This window comes from Macrotis lagotis, chromosome 8 (genome assembly GCF_037893015.1).
Source record: "Macrotis lagotis isolate mMagLag1 chromosome 8, bilby.v1.9.chrom.fasta, whole genome shotgun sequence".
NCBI classification, from domain to species: Eukaryota; Metazoa; Chordata; class Mammalia; order Peramelemorphia; family Peramelidae; genus Macrotis; species Macrotis lagotis.
In genome coordinates, this window is record NC_133665.1 from 113,498,800 (window position 1) to 113,515,333 (window position 16,534).

The following is a 16,534-nucleotide window of genomic DNA, read 5'->3' on the forward strand; positions in this document are numbered from 1 at the left end:
CAGTGCTTTCTCCTCCTCTGGGTCCCCCAGATATGAAGCAGTCAGATGGAGATGGCCCTAGATGCAATGCAATCAGGGTGAAGGTCGCACATCTATTAAACGGCAAGTGTCTGAGGCTGCACTTGAACTCCTGCCCAGCGCTCCATCCCCTGAGCCACTTGAGCTGCCCTATGCTGGGATAATACATCACTCTTTAAGGATTTAAAAACCTCTTTATATATGTTAATTCTCTTGATCTTGACAACTTCACCTTAGTGTGAGTGGGTGCAATTCTTCTTTTGCAGGTGAGGAACTTGGTTTGGGGACGTCAGTGACTTGTCCAGGGCCACTAGTGCATCTCTGAGTAAAAGTCGAGCTCCGATCTCCGGGCTTCTGGGCCAACATTCCGTTGCCAGCACCACCTAGCTGATTTCTGGCTCGTTTTCTAGCTGCTACATTCAACTGCTACTCATTTCCCACCCTCCTACCCCAGTGCCCTCCCTTAGGATCCAGGAAACTGAGCCCCAGAAAGGCGAAGGGATCTGCTCACTAGCCGCGCTTCAAGCCGCCTTTCTGGGGACGTGGGAGCGTGGTGATCTCCCCACTGGACCACCCTGCCTCCCCGACTGTCATCATCATCAAAGCCAGACTTTACCCCTGTTTTGAAAACTGCCTTTTCCTTTGTGCAGAGTCCCGGCGGGGGAGGTAGGAAAAACAAAGGTCTCTGGAATGACGATAGATGGAAAAAGGGAGAAAACAGAGGCGGGGAGGCCCCCCGGCCCCCGCCAATGGCAGGGCCCCGGCCCATCCTCCGGCCCGGCTAATGATTGACCGCAGGGGCCAGATCGATGGCGCGGGCGCTTTATAGGGCCGGCGGCCGGGGTCCCCGGCAGACACTCGTGGGGTCCCCCGCCGTCTTCTCTCAGCTCCCCTCGCACCTCTGCCGGGAATGACTGACGCCCTGCCCTCGAGGAGCTGCTCCCGCCGCCGCCCGCTGCTCGCCTGGCTCCTGCTGGCCTTCCAGGGCCACGTGCTGTCCGCGGCCCTGGGCAGCCCGAGGCCCCTGCACTGCGCCCCCTGCACCCCCGACCGGCTGGCCCTCTGCCCGGCCGCGCCGCCCCGCTGCCCCGAGCCGGCTCGCCAGCCCGGCTGCGGCTGCTGCCAGACGTGCGCCCTGCAGCTGGGCGAGGCGTGCGGCGTCTACACGGCGCGCTGCGCCCGGGGCCTGAGCTGCCGGGCCCGCCCGGGGGAGCCCCGGCCCCTGCATGCGCTCACCCAGGGCCGGGGGGCCTGCGTCCCGACGCCCGACCTGGAACCGGCCCCCAGCTCCGAGGCTTCAGGTAACGAACTCCGCTTGCAGCCCTCGGCATCCAGACCCCCGCCCCGCGTCCCGCATCCCTTGCACGGATCTGGCCCCCCAAATCTCGACTTTCCTGCCCCCCGCTTCCTAACTCCCCCGTCCTGCACCTGCAAACCCCTTGAATCCTCACCTTCCCAGCATTCCCTCGTGGACCCAATGGCTCCTTGCCCCCCGTCTCCCCTTAAATCCCCTCCTAGCTAGCTGCTTCTCCACTATCCCTGGACTCCGGGCATTCCCACATGGGCCGAACCCACCCTTGTCCCACAGCTTGACTTACTCTGAATCCCCATGTAGCTGCTTCTCCATAACCCTCGCACCCCCGCCCAGCCTTGTCCCCCATCTCCGCCCACATCAGCTCCATAATCCTCCCATCCCTGCACTCCGAGCATTTCCACACGGGCCTCGCCCATCCTGGACCCACACCTTGATTTCCTCTGCCACATCTCTACTTACTCTGAATTCCCACACCTCTGCTTCTCCATAATGCCTGCATCCCCACCTTGCCAACTCTATGGACAATAACCTAAAACAGATTAGACAATTGGGAAGGTCAAGAACAGTGGAAACAGTACATGGGCTGCAAAATAGGGAAAGTGAACAGGGCGCTTGGCAAGGAGCTAGAGGATGCCCTCACTTTTGTAAATACCCAGGATGTGAATGTATCCTGCAAAAGCCACATCAAACACATCTGGAATTTGCTTTGTATATGTGTGGAATGGTTACACTGTGTGCTCAGCAGATGTTTATAGTACATAATGTGAGAGTTTAGGCTTATATCGCACTTCCATTCATGTGCCATATAAAAGAGGTCTGGGGTGTTTAGGCTGCACCTTTTCCTCAGAACTTGACAATCGGATTCTTTACTTATTTAAGCAGTAATTTATTTGTAGTGGCGAGTGCAGGAAATGCCTCCTCCTTGCCCCTTCACTTCATATCTCCCCATCTGGGCTTGATTCACATCCTGTGTAATTCTTGGAGAAATCCCATAATTAAACCCAATAGGAATCTGAGCCAGCTTGTCTCTAAGAAGTGACTCTACTCTTCTCCCGGTGGAACAAATCTCTCCTTAGGTTTTATTCTAGGGCCTACCTAGGGTGGTGAAATACAGAGGATCAAGAGTTATTGGAGAGCTAGACAGGATCTCCCAGAAGTCATTCCTTTAAGTTTCCAAATGAGGAAACTGAGGCCAGGGAAGGTTAAATGACCTGCCCAATGTCAACTGAATACTAAGAATCACAGACAGAATTTGAATCCAGGGCCAGTGTTCCCTCCACTGCTTTTCTTTGGAGGGGAAGGGACAGAGAGGAAATTAACAGGGTGTTCATCTCAGAAAATTAAATCAACAGTTACTCTATTCTCCCCAAGATGAGACAAACATCTTAAATGATACCTAGAGAGAGTGTCTTTTTATTCTCTGGTACCATGGCAGGCCATCTCTCTAGATATGTGGACTAAACCATCAAATTCTGTCTCTAAGGCATCTAATGATTTAGTTTCTGCCTGTCCTTTTTGGTTCTTTTCTGGTCTTTGACTCCCAAAAATTCATCAAGATCACTGATTTTGAACAAAACATGAAGCAATGGAATGTGGGGAAAACATCCAGCAGAGAGGAAGTGGACTTGGGTTCTAGTTCCAGCTCCTCTGGGAGTAGCAATTGCATAACCACACTGGACTTTCATTTCTTCATCTAGGATGGGCTTATATTAGGCAATCTTCCTAAGATTTTGCTAGCTCTCTCACAGTATTGGCAGGCTTCACACTAAATCAAAGAGAGAAATGAAGCAATTATCTAAGATATTTCAAATGAGGTGTTAGAGTTGGGCAAAGCATCCGTGTCCATCATATTGTTATAAATTCAATTGGCTAATTTAAGTTGCCTAGGTCATCTCGGATGATTAAAACATAGAAGATAACTTTTGCGATGAAGGAAAGGAAAGGAAAAGTCCCTGGAGATCAAAGTCAACTCTCCTCATTATATAGATAAAGAAATTGAGCCTGGCAAAGCCAGTGTTGATTATCCATAATCATACAGAAAGTACTTCTGTGGGAGGTAGATTGTTCCATTACTCTAGTGTGCCCTCACTTCTCTCCACAGTATAGACTAGTTCACTTCTTCTTAAGCTGGTTAGGAGAGGGGAAGAATCGGATAGGGAATCCCTTTCCAAAAGGACTCCTCCATTATACCACTAGTCTGCTCAGCATTATTGTTCACAAAAATGGACAGCCCAACCCTGGTTTGGTTCCAAAGAACTAGCATATGAGTTGGAAGAGAGGGAGGAAGATAAAGATTTCTTCAGTGTTTTCACAAAGAGCTATTGTTTTTGTTTGCAACATCTTAATTATATTAGAAACTGAAGGCAATTTCCCTTATAGGCACTGATATTGAAAAGTTTCAGGGGCGGCTAGGTGGCGTAGTGGATAAAGCACAGGCCCTGGAGTCAGGAGTACCTGGGTTCAAATCCAGCCTCAGACACAATAATCACCTAGCCATGTGGCCCTGGGCAAGCCACTTAACCCATTTGCCTTGCAAAAAAAAAACTAAAAAAAAAAGAAAAGTTTCAGTTATCCCTCTCTATAAATCTGGCATATACACATACATCTATAGATAGATACACATGCACTCATATCCATACATGTACACACATGCACAAATATATGTGTATATACATTCACATTAAGATTGAATACTCATTTTATTCCATAAATTAAAAACATAATTTTAAAAAAGTGATGTGAGAACGTATCATACAGTTAGACTCTTTCTGTGGTCTACTTTTGGGGAAAACCAAGTCCAAATTAGGAGAGATGGTTAAAAAGGACTTAAAACCTACATCATACATGGACTTGATGCCCTTTCAAAAAGGATATGAGAAGATGAATCAAAGATTCAATAAAACATTGCTTTTCATTTTGCAGATGCTAAGGACCCTTTGGATCCTGAAAGTACAGCACCGGAAAGTGCAGAAATGACACAGGAGCAACTTTTGGATAATTATCACTTGATCTTCCCCCCAGGTGAAGAAAGACCTATCCTTTGGAATGCTATCAGCACTTATGAAAATATAAAATCCAAGAAAATCTCTGACATAAAAAAATGGAAGGTAATGAATCCTCGGTAGCAATTTCTTGGAACACTGTCCTAGACTCAAACTTCTTAAACCTTTTTTTTCCCCTTCTCACAGACTTAAAACTCTCTTTCTTAAAAATCCAGTTTCTTTTCCCACAATTGAATATATTTGAGGGCCTGGGTGAATTCAAGCAGCTGGAAGGAAACTTGGGGTCAGTTTAGTTCCACTTCCCTATAGATAAGTAAACAATGGGAGACAGAGAGTGATTTATAAATTAGATTTCATGTTTTCAGTCAAGTATTTAAACTAAACTAGGCATTAAGTGCTTTTCCTAATTAAAATAGTGAAGATATTTGATTTTCTTCAATTTTTGTTTTACAATATGATGGTCAAAAAGTAAAAGAAAAAAGTCAAGAACAATGTTATTATAGTCTCTCTAAGCTGACAACTTTATACATGGTTATATTTGGAAATAGCTTTAGTTTCAGGAATAAAACATGATTTTTGTTTGTATCAAATCTTTTCTTTATTGATAGAGGGAATTCCTCTTGTGGACATTTCTATTATTGATGTAAATTTGAATCCTTAAAGTCTGTAGGTTTTATATTCCTAAAAGTAACTAATAACCTAAAATCTAGAACTTAAAAATCTTAGAAAACTGCCAGAATCCAAGAGAAATTTAAACAATTTGCCTATGGTCAAGATCAGATAGGCAGATAGATAAATAAAGAGATAGATAAGTAGAAAAAAAGGAAGGAAGGAAGGAAGAAAGAAAGGAGATAGATAGATTAGATAGATAAGTAGAGAGGTAGATAGGTAGATAGATGATAAAAGTTATATGTATATATGGGTTTATGGGTATATATATATGTCTATATGTGTATCTTTGCATGCATGCATACTTCTTAACCTTTGTAAGCAAGAGTTCTAGTGCAAGGTATTATGGGAACTACTCTTTTAAAATGGAAATCATGCTTGTTGATATAGATATATGTCTGCAAATTTAGGGAAATACGTGAAGAATTAGTAAATAGGAATTTAAAGTAAAAGAACATACTTTTAAAGTGCTACCACATGAGGGCGCCAAAGAATAGGGATTGGAATTGAAAACTCTTCCAGTGAAAAGTTCAGTTTGTGCATTTTCTGGATAGTGACACGTTAAGTGTATGCATTGTGTATGTGCACAATGCCTGGATAATTTCATGACCTTGCTTTGTTTGGGCTCAAATAATTAAGCTAGTATCCAAGTCTGCCTTTGTCTTCTCTTGATGGAATATTTAGGGAAGCCTCAGTTTCATTTTCTGCATAACAAGATGATCTGTCAGACCATGGTTAGCCTCTCTAAGTCATGGCTTAATTCTACTGTTACCCTTTTTGAGAGTCTATTAAAGACTATTATGATGAGAGAAGAGTTTTCCTTTATAGATCAGGAAACCATGTCTAATAGGAAAAATTAGAGCTCACACAGGTTGTAATCTCAGTATAAAATAAAGCTTCTCACAAGTCAAAATAGACAGGAAGTCCATTAGAGGCTAATGATGGAGATTTTCATGTTTTTGGCAGGGAATCTTGCCATCTGATTGTGATTCCATTCTGGGTAGATTCCTGTACTACCAACAATGACCTCAAAGTTATTTTGATCTTATTACTTAGCCCTCCTTTGACATTATTCTTTCAGGAGCCTTGTCAAAGAGAACTATACAAGGTACTGGACAGATTAGCCAAAGCTCAGCAGAAGACAGGAGAAGAAATTTATACATTTTATCTTCCTAACTGCAACAAGAATGGATTTTATCACAGCAAGCAGGTATGTGATGTTCAACTCAAAGTATCCATCCTTAAAAGGGTTGATAAGCTTCCCTCAATTCCCATTATTATCTTTGTTTTTAAATAGTTCTTAAATCTAAAATACACTTCAAGGAATCAAAGATGCGAGCTTTCAAATAGTACATCTCTGAATGTAAAATGGATATGGTAGATCAACCAGTCATCCTGAAGTGTAGTCTAATGAGGAGATGGGTTGTGACTGTGTGATGAGAAGAGTTTTCATTAAGGCAGATTGCAGTCTATCTTGGTGATCATGGTCATTTCATCTAATTTCTGTGGACCTTAGTTTCCTTATCTGTACAGTGAAGATGATGACTTAGATGGCCTCTCTGGTGCCTTCCAGACATAGAAATCTTTTCCTATGTCTATAATATTGAAAATTCAAAGGGACTTGTCATGGCACATAAAAGTTAAATAGCTTACCCAGTGTCTCATAACTAATTTGAATCCAATTTTTTCAAAACCCATCTCTTGATTCTACAACTTGGAGCATAGTTTAATAATATAATAAATAAAAATAACATTTATAGCTGAATAAAATGTTATTAGAAATAAATACTAAATATACTATAGGAAATAAATATCTGACCAGAGAGGAAAGTGAAATCTTAACATATATGGAAATATAAATTCAGTATTTATTTTGTTACCTATGCAAACATAAACATTCTGGGGGATTTTATTGGGGGGAAAAAATCCAGACGCCACTTCGTCCACAAGTAATAAATTACTTAAAGTCTGCAATGGCTTAATTGGATTTATGGAATCTGGGTTTTATTCCTGTGCATTGCCCAGGACAAATTGCTAGACAACAAAACATTGCATAGTCTCTCTCGTTCAGTTTCCTCATCTGCAGAGTAGAATATATCTGCCCCAGGAGAATTTATACAGTCACTTTACTGAAGCATTGGTAGTAGTTTCTTGACGTAAGACACATTGAAACATGGTTTGACTTTTCAGCAATCCCTATAGCATGACTGATCCTGCAGCCATCTAAAAGTTCCCTTCTCAAAAACTATCACTTCCTTCTGGGTCTCCTGGTCTCTACCTGCTGACAACATCTTCTGTGACAATAAACACATTTATATAAAAATTTAATGTCTTTTAAGTGCTTGCTATGTGCAAGGTCCTGTGTTATGTACTTCAGAGAAATAAGTCATAATCCCTCCTTTATGGACCTCAAAGGAAATAGGAGACATCAGACCTGAACATAGATAAAGCAGGAGGCAAACAAATAGGGATAATTTTGTGGGGAAAAAAAAGGTCAATCTTCTGTGGAATTTTGAATCAGGGACAATTAGAGGAAAAGGAAGCATTTGAGATGGACCTGAAAGATGAATAAGTGTTGGATAAACAGAGATGAGTAGACAAGGGTATTTGGGACAAGGGTATACAGTATATAAAGGCTGTGCAAACTCTAGAAAATATGGCAGATTATGTTTGGAGAATGGCAAATAATTCAGTATATGTGGAACCCAAGATATGTAAAATCATTAGACTATATGTCAGAATGTAGAATATCTACAATTTGAGTTTTATCAGAGGAGTGCTATTTGAAAACATGTCATTAAGATTCTTTACAGTGCTATCACATAGTCACCATATATAGAACTATATAAAGGTGACATAATGAGAATGTAGAGATTTAGCAAGTATTTCAGGAGTATTGACCCTGCCCTTCCTGGGCCCCTATCTTGGTCCCCATACCCAAGCCAAGAAAAGAAACTGCTTCCAAGGAAATAGATGTATTTCTGGTGTCTAGACCTGGAATTCAGAATATATTTCATAAAACTGAAGCAAAGGAATAAATAGAATGTATTACTTAAACTCAGTAAGCTTATGGACCTAGCGTAAATGCTTGTCTACAGTCCAAGAATTTGGAGATTGCAATGTTTGTCCAATGTTGTCAATGATGAGTAGTGTTCTTGAGCAGTTCAAAAAGCATATTTAAGTCATAATTATAGGGATCATATTTTATGAACCCCAATTTGGTTTTAATAAAGAAAATTCTTTCTATTATTTACATTAATAGTGATAAAGTTGTCTTCTAGCCACTTATGCTTTCATGAAAGACTTAGCAGAAAGTCTTAGCATTTCTACTGACTTACCTCACTACCATTGTTCAATCTATTGTTTTGTGAATTTTGTTCTAGTGTGAGACTTCTCTAGAAGGAAACCCTGTCCTCTGTTGGTGTGTCTACCCTTGGAGTGGAAAAAAGATTCCTGGCTCACCAGAGTTAAGAGGAGATCCTGGCTGTCATCGCTATTTTAATGTACATAACTGAAAAATGTATTCTTGACATTTATTCAAATGAAAAATTTTTAACATGATACACTCTATTTATAGTCAAACCTATACACATACATGCACTCACACAAAGAGTATATATTTTATATATAGCAACTACTTTTATACTCCACAGAATATGTAAAGCTGTTGGATTATTTATTTCACAGTAAATTTATTTTTTTTCTATATAATGAATGTTGTTAATTTATATATCATGAACTACTTCATAATTTTATATTGTAAATAGTTGTATTTTTGTTCTTGAAAATATGTACAATGCTTCCTTTTTTTAGAGAGGCTAGAAAAAAGATTGGTTAGAATAATATGAATCATATTGGCTTAAAACAATGAGAAAATCAGTGATGGTAGTATATAAACATAATTTTAAGAACTTTAGAAAATGGATTTAACGTGTTGACTTTTGCTCCAGAATTTCATGTTAATTTAAAATGAAGTGTAAACTTAGATTAAATGAGTAAACTTCAACAAAGTTTTGCCTTACATTTAGATGTATATGCACTGGATATATTATATTGTAGTATGTAAACACATTTTGGAATAAAATTTTCACACATAAATCTTGTTGGTGTATGCAATTTTATTAATGTATTAATGTAACCTATTGTAAGTCAAAGAGGGCTAGCTTTGAATTCTTGAAGACCTGCATTTAAGTTCTGTCCCTGGATACATGACCATGAGCAAATGATTAAAATCTGGTAGCCCTGACAACTAACTTTACATGGTGCAGAAAAGTTTCCAATCTACATTTATGGAGTTTCCACAATGGAAATTTCAGGCACAGATTTACTTGCAGATCTGGAGCAAATTCATGTTTTGAACAGGCTACAACATATTAAAACATGAAGAATTATATAAGATAATTTGTGCAGGCAGTGTCAGAGAGATATATGATAGGGATAAAAAAAGAGTTGGTCAAGACTGTAAAGAAAATTCAAGGAGGGTTTGCTTAGCACATGAAGTATTCCTTTGTGTTAAATTTAGAAAAAAACTAAGAAAAGAGTTACACAAAATTGACAAGCATAAATGAAAGGTGATTTCCATTGCAGGGAATACTCATATCTAAGAGCTCAGAGATCCATTGGGATATAAAAAGACTCTTATTTGTTTCCATAGAATATCAGAGCATATTTAAATAAAATTATCCAGTTGTATAATTTTTCTATTTTCTTCTGTAAAAGATAGTTCCTCTTCCTCCTCTCCCTCTTCTTCCTTTTCTTCCTCCTCCTTCTCCTTTTCTTGTTCTTTTTGTTCTTGTACTTGTCCTTTTTCTAACTCTTGTTCTTCTCCTCCCTTTTCTTCCTTCCCCCCCTCTTTTGACTTCTTTATCTCTGTCTCTCCCTAGTTTTGTTTCTCTGTCCCTCTTCCTCTCTGTGTCTCTCTCTTTCTCTACTCACTTCCTGCCTTTCCACATATATCATCTTCATGTCTACTTAAGTCTATACCAAATTCCCAAGATAACAAATTACTATTTAATGGATTTGGGGAATCCAATCCCGATATCCTATCCCCTATACATACCAAAAAATATGGACAATCCTCACTTCCCATTCAAACCTATTTTGAGACCACATGGCCATTAGCCAGGAGTTTGAACTTCACACCACAAAAATCCTGGCTGTTCTTTGGGGTCTACAAAAGAATCAGGCTTCCAGTGCTCTAGGAAAAAAAAACAAAAACAAACAAAAATGGCATAAGGCAATGAGTTTCCTCTGTTCTAGTCTTAGTACTTCTCTAATACTTTAGTACCTGCTTATCTATCAACACATAATGTAAGCATTTTTAATCTAAGTGCAGATATAATTATTTTAAACTACTATTAATCTAAAACAATTATAATATTAATTATTCTTCTCATTCTGGTTCTTCCCTCTCCACTAGCATCATACCCATTATTTATAAATTTGCTCAGATTTCTGCAATAGTTTTTAAATGTATTCACTTTCTCTTCTAAGCTCATTTCTGAAAGTTTAGAGTCAAGTATCTTTACCTACTAATATTTGCATCATTTTGTTTTTTATTCTTTTTGGCTCTAAATGGAAAATAAAAGATTGAAGTCACAACGAGACAGATTTATTTAAAGTCAGGAAAAGTCTGAATGATATCCAAAAATGGAATGGACTGATCAGGTAGGCAGGATTTCCCCTCATCAGAGGTCTTCAAAAAGTTTGAATGGCTATTTGATGTTTATGTCATCAAAGGAATCTTTGACTGGATATGTGTCAGAATAGATCACAATTCTATGGGTGTCTTTTGTTTTTGTACTTGGTTTTTTTTTTAATTTTTGTATTAGTTGAACTAAATACATCTCTAATTTCTTCTCACCTCGAAGTTCTACTCTCGTTAAATTGCCACCAGGAATTTTTCAGTTTGCTTCAGCTATGTGAATTAAACTAATTGCTAATAAAGAAAGTACTTAAGCTCAGTTCCATAGAATGACTAAAGTAGAAGAATACAATAATATTTGTCTTCAAGAAGGGCAAAGGGAGTGATTCAGCAGCATATTACAATGGAGTTGGACCTTTTTTAGGAAAGTTGAGACTGACAAGGTAGAAGGAACTATGGTGATCATTTAAAATTTATCCTGTACCACCTACAGAAAAATGAGCACCCCAAATAACCAGTTTAATGAAAAGCATGATTAAGCTAAAGATGCCAACTTGGAAAATGATCTGGAGTTTATAGAAAAGGAAGTGATTTTCCTTACCAGGGAGTTCCTATGATAATATAATCACAAATGCAGTTCTTTTCTTTTTTCTGAAGCTAGACATAGTATAATGTGACAAGTAACTTTAATAAGCAACTTTCATTGCCTCCAAGCTTGTGTTCATAGGCTGCATGAGCTGGTCATATGTATACATGTATGTAAGATGTATATATGTGTACCCATGTGAGTGGATGAAGGTGTGTGCATGCATGGGTATGTGTTGGCTATGTACAGATTGACTCCAACTGAAAAAAAATCTGCTTTTGCCTGAAGTAGTGCTAATGTAATGCTTCAGAGGAAAGGGAATTTTTTTCCTAAGGTTTTATTTATAAAGAATCATTTGTCATTTTAGTCTGGAATTTATACTTTGTAAAAGAACTTGGTCAATTATTTGGTTAATTATTTTCTTGTAGGATAAGTAGAATAAATGACAAGAAAAAACAAAAAGAAAATAATCAAACTCAAAAACTCACTTTATGATAAGCATGAAAATAGAACCACTCAGGAAAGAACCTCAATTTGACAACAACTTAACAAAATAAGTAAACAAATGAACATTCAAAGGAATGAATAAAATAAAATAAAGAATGTAATAGATAATTTGATGGATAACTACATACATAAATAAGCAAACAAAAATAAAGCATAGGTTTAATTGAACATATACTGCAAGTTCCAAATAGATATTTGACTTAAATATAAATGATTATATAATTAAACCACAAATTCAGAAAAGTTTTGGTAACTTTCAGAAATAAATCTAGAAAAGAGTTTTTAACCAAATAAAAGGTCAAGGAGATCCTAAAAGAGAAATTTCTTGTTCAGTTGCATGAAACTGAAATGCTTTTGAACAAAAAAAAAGTCAATGCAATGAGGACAAAAAGTAGAAACTAAAGACTGAAAAAAACACTATCTTCAAACATTTCTTTCTCTAATAATGAAATTGCAAATAACTAAGAAAGTGAATCAAATGGTCCTCAAAGGAAAAATTATGTTATTAATAATGATTTGAAAGATTATCTGAACACACAAATAATATGAAAATATAAATTAAAACAACTCTAAAGTTTCAAATTTCTCTCAATAAATTGAAGACAATGAAAAAAAGTTTAGGAGGAGTATGTAAAAACAGAACTACTAGTATTCTGTGTTTAAAGTTATGGGTTGGTTCAACTCTTTTGGCACACAATTTGAAATTACATTAAGGGGGCGGCTAGGTGGCGCAGTGGATAGAGCACCAGCCCTGGAGTCAGGAGGACCTGAGTTCAAATTCGAACTCAGACACTTAGTAATTACCTAGCTGTGTGGCCTTGGGCAAGGAAACCCATTGCCTTGCAAAAAATCTTAAAAAAAAATTACATTAAGAAAGGGATTAGAGGGGCGGCTAGGTAGTGCAGTGGATAGAGCACCAGCCCTGGAGTCAGGAGGACCTGAGTTCAAATATGACCTCAGACACTTAATAATTACCTAGTTGTGTGGCCTTGGGTAAGTCATTTAACCCCATTTGCCTTGCAAAAACTTAAAAAAAAAAAGGATTAGAAAGTCCATACTCTTTGACCCAAAGATTCCACTGCTATTGAGCTATATGTGTATACATGCATACATATATATTTATACATGTGATTCTTGTTATCCATGGCAGCTATGCTCTATAAAATTACCATGTACATTGAATTAATGAGTATTGAACAATTTAGGGGAAATATAGGGTTAGGTTCTTGCAAGTCTCTGATCATAACATTTTTGTCAATCAGTCAATATATAACCTTTTTTTTTATGGGCTTCCTCTTTAAAGAATCTTATCATATCTATGTGTATGTGTACATATACACAAACATGTATTTCTCACACATAATTATATGTAAATGTCCTCTTTCGTTTTCTGGATGTATCCCATTGGTAATTCGTTAACAATAAACTCATAACCATCAACACTATAACTCATGCCTGAGCAAACCTTATCTCACACACACACATATTTTCTCCACAAGGCATATTACAGACTACTTGTTCTTAGGAACATTGGACAGCACTTCAGCACCACACTTGGGGGTCAATTTAAAAAGCAAAACCATTAAGAAAAAGCACAAAAATACAAAAAAGGCACTAAATAGATTGTGAAAAGGATACTTGTTTTTATTCTGAAAGCTGAACAAAGAATATACAGTACCTCCTTGTTCTTCATCAGCCATGAATGTGTGCATTGAGGCACTCAAATATTTTGCCTCTCTGTGCATGGCCTTGAATGATTTCGTAAGACCTATGAGTTTTGATTTGCAGATTACAAATAAAACTTAGGAATCAAACAAAAAAGCCCCCCCAAAACCCTTGCAAATACAGAATCCATGGATAATGAGGATCATTTTTGTTTGCCTGTCCCTTCTACATATCTCTATATTTTTGTGTGTGTGTGTGTGTGTGTGTGTGTGTGTGTGTGTGTGTGTATTCCAAGGAGATAAAGATAGAAAGTTTTCATATATAATAAAATATTGCAGCACTTAACAAGAGTGGAAACAAAGTAGATGTCACTTGAGGAAAGGCTAAATAAAATGCAGCACATGATTATAATGGGGTATTATTACACCAAAAGTACAGACAAATATGAAGAATTCAAAGAAACATGGGAAGACATATATGAAGTGATAAAGAATGAAGTAAGCAAAACTCATAAAACAGTATAGAGACATAATAATATGTATGACTAGTAGAGAAAAATAAAATAGAAGACTACAATCAAAATCATAATGTTTGAATCCAGAAAAGAATTCAGAAAATGAATCTCTGACCCTTCATTACAAAACTAGGTGGGATCCTATGGTATGAAATATTGCAGAGCTGTCAGGTACATTTTATATATATGTTGGTTTTACAGAGAGTTTTTTCTTTTTCCTTCATGAATCTTTGTCTGGGGAGGATTTTTGATAAGGGATGGCCATGGATATAGTCAGATTTAAAAGCAAAAGACATTGATCAAACAAGCAAAAATAGAATTTGATCAGCAACTTGACTAGAGAAGAAGTTTTGTGTCAAAATGGTTAAGGAATCTTTTCACTGAAATAGGGACGTCTATGCCTTCAGTATCTTGATATGTGATCCCTATATACTCCATCAAGAAATATAAATTAATTAATTCAATCAAAAAAGCTTTAATAAACATTTATTCTATGATAGATAATGCTAGGCACCTATTTAAATTTTATTGATAGGTGAGGGTACAATATGAATATGGATGAGTAGATATAATATATAATATAAGATAAATTTGATTAAGATATAAAGATGTTTTATCAACCAAAGGTTTATTAATTGTCCATGAAAAATTGTTGGGTAATTCCCCAAAGTACTATAATTCCCCAAAGTACTACAATTTTGATTTTCCAGTATTTAATTCTTTCTGTCATTCTTTCAATACAGATTTATTAGGTACCTATTATGTAATAGGCATTATACTAAGTACTGGGAAAAGAAACAGACCCTCAAAGGAATTATCTTCTATAGAAGGCAAAAACACATGTACACAGAAAATGAAATACAAAGTAGAAAGAAATTTCCACACTTCTAGAAAGTGTACCACTGGGGCGGCTAGGTGGTGTAGTGGATAAAGCACCGGCCCTGGAGTCAGGAGTACCTGAGTTTAAATTCGGCCTCAGACACTTAATAATTACCCAGCTGTGTGGCTCTGGGTAAGCCATTTAACCCTGTTTGCCTTGCAAAAAAAAAAAAACCCTAAAAAAAAAAGGAAGGACTTTACAATAATTCAAGCAATCCAAATGTGGGATGGGTTGGCATTGGGGGAAAGTGAAGTTTTTCTCAGTAGAAGAAGTTTCAAGCAAAAATTCCTCACAAACATTGCAAAAAAAAAGTGTACCACCATCCTCCCAGTCACCCAGGCTAACAGCTTAAGTGTCAGTCATACATCTTCATCTTATTGTCAAGTCCTGTCCATTCCATCTCTGTAGCATCTCTTTTTCCCCCCACAGAGGTTTTTGTTTTTAATTATTTTTTCCAAATACATGCAAAAAATAGTTTTCAACAATCTTTTTTTCATAAGGTTTTGAGTTTCACGTTTTTTTACCTCCCTCCTTCCCATCCTCTCCCTTCCCCCTGACAGAGAGCAATCGAATGTAGCGCTTCTTTCATAATCTGCCCTCCAACCCCCTGACCTTTCTAGACTTATTGTTTAGATAAATTGATGACTACCTCAAATCTCTCACCACTCCAGTTTTTCCTGTATTCAAATGCCAAAAAATGTCCTCAAATGCAGGTCTGACTATGGCATCTCTCAACTCAATAAACTCCCATGATTCCCTATCATCTCCAAGATTAAATACAAACTTTTTTTGGAGTTCTACACCTTCCAACACCCCCCCACACACACACACACACACACTTTTCCCATCTTATACTTTAGACCCATCATATACCTTCCATCCATTGACACTGACTTTTCCATGGACAAAGACTCTATCTCCTGACTTCAGGTATTTTCTCTGACCGTTCCCCCATATATGGAATGCTCTGTCTTATCATTTCTGCCTCCTAAATTTCTGGACTTCCTTCAGATTTCTTCTAATCCTAAGAAAATTATGCCTTTCCTGGAGTGATTTTGTCTTATGTATTATAGAAATCCTTTGTTTATACATGTTTACTTTTAAGTTGTCTCCACCACTAACTCCTCTAGGTAAGGAACTGTCTTAACTCTTCTTTACATTCCCAGAACTTTGGTACAGTGATTAGAACATAATAGTCATTTAATATGACTAAGTCATGTTAAGGGAAAGCATTAGCACTTGGAGGAATTAAGTTAGGCATCCTGTTCTCTGAAGTTAAGAAGTTAAAACTCCTACAAGGTGGAGATGAGAAGATAATGCATCAGGTGAGGTCTATACAAAGCTACAGAGATAGGAGATGGAATGTTGTATATGATGAATAACAGAAGGCCAGTCTGGCTAGAGTGTACAGTGCATGGAGGTAATTAATGGACCAAGTTTAGAAAGGCAGGTTGGACCTTGTAAAATTTTTTTTCTTCTTAGTCCCCAAATTCTAGCCAAGAATTCCTTTTGTAACCCTCCATTCTTATTTATAATTCTTCTTCTTCACATAAGCCAGATGTCTCTTCTTCCCCAAATGGAGCAGGTCCAGAGAAGATTGAATACGAATGTAAAAAGACTCCATACCATACCATAAGAGGATTGATTAAAGTATTTTAAGATGTTTAGCCTGGAGAGAAGACATGGGCAAAATATGACTGATACCTTCAAATATTTAAAGTACTCTCATGTGGA

The 16,534-nt window shown here is 37.8% G+C and overlaps 1 protein-coding gene across 1 annotated transcript; it reads left to right on the plus strand.

Annotated features, from left to right (window-relative positions):
* Nucleotides 1–344: 344 nt before the first annotated feature.
* On the plus strand, nt 345–10,269 carry IGFBP1 (insulin like growth factor binding protein 1). Its single transcript, XM_074198242.1, is given in 5 exon segments — nt 345–897; nt 900–1,319; nt 4,256–4,440; nt 6,086–6,214; nt 8,388–10,269. Coding segments are annotated over 5 exon segments (936 nt in total). The 5' UTR covers nt 345–827; the 3' UTR covers nt 8,520–10,269.
* The last annotated feature ends 6,265 nt before the right edge of the window (nt 10,270–16,534 follow it).